At 37.4% G+C, this 4,812-nt stretch overlaps 1 protein-coding gene across 1 annotated transcript; it reads right to left on the bottom strand.

Moving 5' to 3' along the window:
- Positions 1–551: 551 nt before the first annotated feature.
- Positions 552–3,931, bottom strand: LOC102206224 (uncharacterized). The gene is made up of 8 exons (XM_005722806.1): positions 3,447–3,931; positions 2,472–2,515; positions 2,203–2,267; positions 1,952–2,094; positions 1,692–1,740; positions 1,284–1,494; positions 1,091–1,177; positions 552–699 (listed from the first exon to the last, which is right to left on the bottom strand). Exons 1-8 carry the CDS (start codon positions 3,468–3,470, stop codon positions 552–554), a joined length of 771 nt encoding a protein of 256 aa, XP_005722863.1. The 5' UTR covers positions 3,471–3,931.
- Between the last annotated feature and the right edge of the window lie 881 nt (positions 3,932–4,812).

Below are 4,812 nucleotides of genomic sequence, written 5' to 3'. Positions count from 1 at the left end.
CTTTCAATGCCTCTCTCTGTCTCTCGCTAGCAAAGTTGACCCAGACAACAAAGTAAAGCTAGTTTTCAGTTACGAGCCCGACACAGAACCCGACGTTTTAACCAGAGGTCCCTTTACTATGGTTTGGAGCCGCAGACCTGTTTTCTATACGCGTGAAACTGTTTTAATACGAGATCACTGCAAAAAGTGCAGCCTTACCTAATGTCCACCCTACTGTTACTCATTTATATTAAGATTTAAAAATCTAGTTGGTATTAGTATGATGAATGTACTATTGCTGTGGGATTTATTACTTTTACTTCAGTAAAAGTAATAAATCCCACAGCAATAGTACATTCATGTAGTTGCAAAAAGCATGATAATATATTAAGTATTCCAAAGTATTCAGAATATGTTAGTGTCATTGAGAGACATAACGGAAAACGTTACAAAATACATTTTGGGGCATGTAATCTGTAGTGGAATACATTTAAAAAGCAACGTTCCCAGCACTGTATGTCATGCAGACATGTTTACGTAGACAAGTTATAAAGGTGTCCTCTGATCTCAACTCACCTGAAAGGTTTTGACTGTGCTGCATGTTTCAGTTTCTGCAGAAAAGCTGTCATATCTTTTCCCGCTCGTGTGGATGCCACAGGAGCTGCGACTTCAGGCTTCCGGCTCACTGTTTGAACAGCTGGCTGTGTGCTTTCTTGACTCCTGTAAACAAAGAAGACATAAAATGTAACTGAAATAATCAAAACGTTTTCAAGAGCGACCAGAAACACTTCCCTATCTTTTTGAATCGTTGTTCCTGCCTCCACTGATCAAAATGAAGCGTATCACCAATACAGTATGTTTGATGTGCTATATAATCTTGTAGCCTATAAATATTGTTCATCTTTGATTACTGTTGTGCAGTATTGCTGTGTATGTTCGTTTGATTGGGGAAATTTTTTTAAGTAGAAAAGGGCAAATGGCAAATGGCAGATGGCAAAAAACTAAAATATCTTGTACAATTAATGGTCTCATATGGTCACATTTATAGCATCAAAGTCTCTTCCTCCTGAAAAAACACCCAACGAGGTATTTAAATGAAAAGCAACCTTACCCTTGTAATTCAATCTCCTTCTTGTGGCCAGATATCTTTGTTAAATCAATCTTGCTTGGGGGAGACTCCAATCCAGACTTGCCGTTCCTAGAGAACAGGATTAGTGAAAAATTTGTGGAAAATAAAAAAATAAAAACATGAAAAATTGTAGAGGCAACATTTCCTGCTAGGAACTAAGTATGAATTTCCGTACTCCTCTGTGACTTGTCCATTACACTGGGGATTCTGGGTGGGTAGAGAGTCTTTCTTCAACTCTTCTATTCCTTCATCTTCACACATAAAAAGAATTGGGGACACAACTTGTGCTTTTTCATCGTCTTGCTTTTCTTCTTCAGCAGCCAAACTTTGTTCTGCTGGACTGGAAGTCTTTACTGGGTGATGTCCTTTAAAGGGGATGTCCAAATCTGCAACAAGAAAAAGCCCAGTCCTAAACAATTCATTTATTTCCCACCTGTGGGACTAATAAAGGTCATCTTACCTTATCTTATCTTAATAAAAAAAAAAAAAAACACAAACAAACAAAGAAACAAACAACAACAACAAAAAAAACACACACACAAGGCATATATTTTCATTATGAACACAAATTTGAGTGTCTTACCGATATCCAGTTCAGTACTTGCAGGATGCAAGACATCTCCATCATCTCCCTGAAGAAATTCGAAATTGTGAATTAAAATAATGAACCCAAATTACGAAAAATATTGTCTTGTTCAAAAAAGGACTCATGGCTGAGCCAGTAAACAAGAATTCATTAGAAAGTTTGTTTGTTTTAATAGCTGGACTGCAACAGATGTTTAACACTGGAGCTTAGGACATGCATGCAATATAAGCAGAAGTCACCGTATCGACTGACTGTACCATTACTAATTGGTGTCCTGGAGGTTTTTTTATCAGCTGTCGCTCTGGGGGGACCGAGTCCTCACTCTTATTCTGGTGTATTTCTGAATCAGAAGTCTGGAGCAGAGGAGAGGGGGGCTGTAGATTTGCATGTGAGGCTGAATCTGGGAAAAAAAAAAAAAAAAAAAAAAAAAAAGTCGAAAAAAGGTTAATAAAATGGAAATACCTAATTTATAACAAAGAATTACACCAATCGGATGAATATCACTCACCCATGTCATCAAAGATCTTATCAATATCTTGCAGTGTCAACGTACCTTCCCAGTGCTTAGCTGGGCTGAAAAACAAAGGTAAGAATTAAAGGGTAATTCCAAACTTTTGTAATTTCGGTTCTGTGATATCAAATACAAATAAATCTGGAATAGCATGAATAAATCCAGAAAATGAATTTATGAAGCTCATAGATATTAAAACACACACACACACACAAACGTTTAACTAAAATAAAACAGCTACATTTTAGAAACGTGTTTAAACTTACCTTTCATTCTCAGTAATGTAACAGAGCTTCCTCTTGGGTCTCTTCTGTGAAGAGAAACCAGCTTAGAAACCACTCCAGGATTAAATGAATAACTATGTTGACTTAGCAAACACATCCCCTGTTCTAATAGATACAAAGGGTCTGAAGAGACAACAGATGTAAGGCTAAATGATCAACTCTCTAAAACTTCACAAGAATCATAACATTCATGGATGTAGTCAAGTTCACTTCAGTTTTGTTTTAGATATACTGTGACTTCCCAATTACAATAACAACAAGTATCTCATAAGAGTCTCTGTCCAGGTGGTAAAAAATAAATCCTACAATATTAAAGAGAACTTAAACAAACAGAGCAAATGCTTGGTAACTGGCAATCCCACATTTGTTTGACCCTGGTTTAAATGAGAAAGGATTGATCTTTTCAGTTAACCCATTTTTGAGGTTCTGCACATTTCCAAACCATCTCAGCCTTGCCTCTCTAACTCAGTTTCCCAAACACTTAACCTGAGCTGTCCCTCACATGTACTCATTTCTAATCCTGTGCATTTTGGTCTCTCCAGTGAAAATCTTAGCATCTAGGCCTGCCTCCTGTTTTTTTTGTTTTGTTTTTAGTGCCACCTTCTCCAAGCCATGCATCATAGCAGGTATTACTACCATCAACATTTTTTCACTCTTGTTGCTATCCTTCTGTCACAAATCACCCCTAACATTTGTCTCCATCCACTCCACCTTGCATGCACACAGGTGCTGCAGAGATTAAAGAATGCAGTCCTAATATTAAGTTTAGAGGACGAGTTAAATGACAAGTCATGTTCAAATGGATACAAAAGGCGATCGGTGTGTGTAAATAAAGACGGTAGTCTGCAGCCAGACTCGGAAGTTTAAAACTTGTCACCGGGAAAATGTCTGAATCCCAACCCTTGGGCTAGGGTAATGTTTGTAATAAGTTTGTGCAAAAGCACGAATAGAACTTACTAGGACTGGGTACTCCATCTCCATTTGTGTTAGCTGGCTGTCGTTATTTCAACAGTATGGTTAGCCGACTGTTTCTGACCGCGAGACCAGAGTTAACAGGTAATAATCATTTCGTGTTCGTTTACTCTCTAGTTTGTTAGCCCTCACGTGAACACCTTAAAAAAATCATGTAAAAAATAACTATTTAGCCATACAAAGACCAAATATAACGTTTTCTTCTAGCCAATATCCTCCGTTAGCACAACAATGGCGCTGTTTACAGTTTGTACTTCACCCGCGCACTCTAGAAAACTGAAGCGACAATATGCCCCGAGTACTGACTCAAAGGCGGGAGTGTCGCGAAATATGCACGCTGTAATTCACAGTCCATGTCTTCTATAACATCGCTGTGAGTGTGTTAATTAAGTAATGACTTGAACATAACTGTCTAATTGGTAGGGCCTACTGATTTTTAACAAAGTTTTGGCTGGCAGCGGACTTGCAGCCTGAAGAACAACGCACAGGGAATCAGTGTTCACTCTTTTCTTCTTCTACATATTAGTTTCCGGCAGATTAAAGTTGGCGCTTTGCCTACTGCCCTCTACAAGTTTAAAGTCGGAACCAGCATCCTGCACCATATACTAGATAACAAAATCAAAATCAGAATACAGTACTTTCCTAAGGAAATTATGTGGTTACAGTTGCTCCAAGAAAATAACAGTAAAAGACTGAACTAAATACTATTACAATATTACAATTTATTACTAAGTTTACAAAATATAGGAAATAGCTCTAATAAATAGCTTTCCAATTTCATATGGTAAGTATGACTGTGCAATGACAATAAAGGGCTATCTTATCTTAATATATACAAATACTTATATTTACTTAATTATAAATAGCATATTACAGAGGTGAAATACACATATTGACATATTAGTCTATTAGTCTAGTTATTTGTTAGGTTGGTCATTGTAGGTCATTGTAGAGGTTGTGCAAAAGGGTGTAGCTGTTTCACTATTTCACAACAGAACCATGAACATGACTTAACTGACTTAATTTCTAGGCTTAATGGATCAGCCGCAGTCAAACAGCCAAAAGCTGTGCATTAATGGCAAAAAAATATGGCTGTTAGCTGCTGTTTATAATAGCTGTTTCCTCAATGTATTTATCTGGTGAAATACGTTGTATTATTTTGTGATTTGTTAATTAACAAGCTACACAGCTTTGAATGAGGCCTTTAACCCTTTCAAGCATAGTGGTTACTACAGTGGACAGCTATTCAAAGGCTGTTTTCTCGTATTTGTGTCAGTGTTGATGGTGTACTTGCACATAAACTACTACGTTGGACACTCATGTGCCACTCCATACCCTGCCACCCACTTTT

This window comes from Pundamilia nyererei, unplaced genomic scaffold (assembly GCF_000239375.1).
Source record: "Pundamilia nyererei isolate P.nyererei 1_Seehausen unplaced genomic scaffold, PunNye1.0 scaffold00007, whole genome shotgun sequence".
NCBI lineage: Eukaryota > Metazoa > Chordata > Actinopteri > Cichliformes > Cichlidae > Pundamilia > Pundamilia nyererei.
This window is presented reverse-complemented; position numbering and strand designations above follow the sequence as displayed.

What these genes read in the sequence shown, in the direction of transcription:
- LOC102206224 (XM_005722806.1), bottom strand. Translation starts at nt 3,470, where the DNA reads ATGGAGATGGAGTACCCAGTCCTA. An exon ending in TACATTACTGAGAATGAAAG is followed by an intron (nt 2,268 to 2,471) that starts GTAAGTTTAAAC and finishes TTTGTTTTTCAG; the next exon opens with CCCAGCTAAGCACTGGGAAG. An exon ending in AAGTACTGAACTGGATATCG is followed by an intron (nt 1,495 to 1,691) that starts GTAAGACACTCA and finishes TTCTTGTTGCAG; the next exon opens with ATTTGGACATCCCCTTTAAA.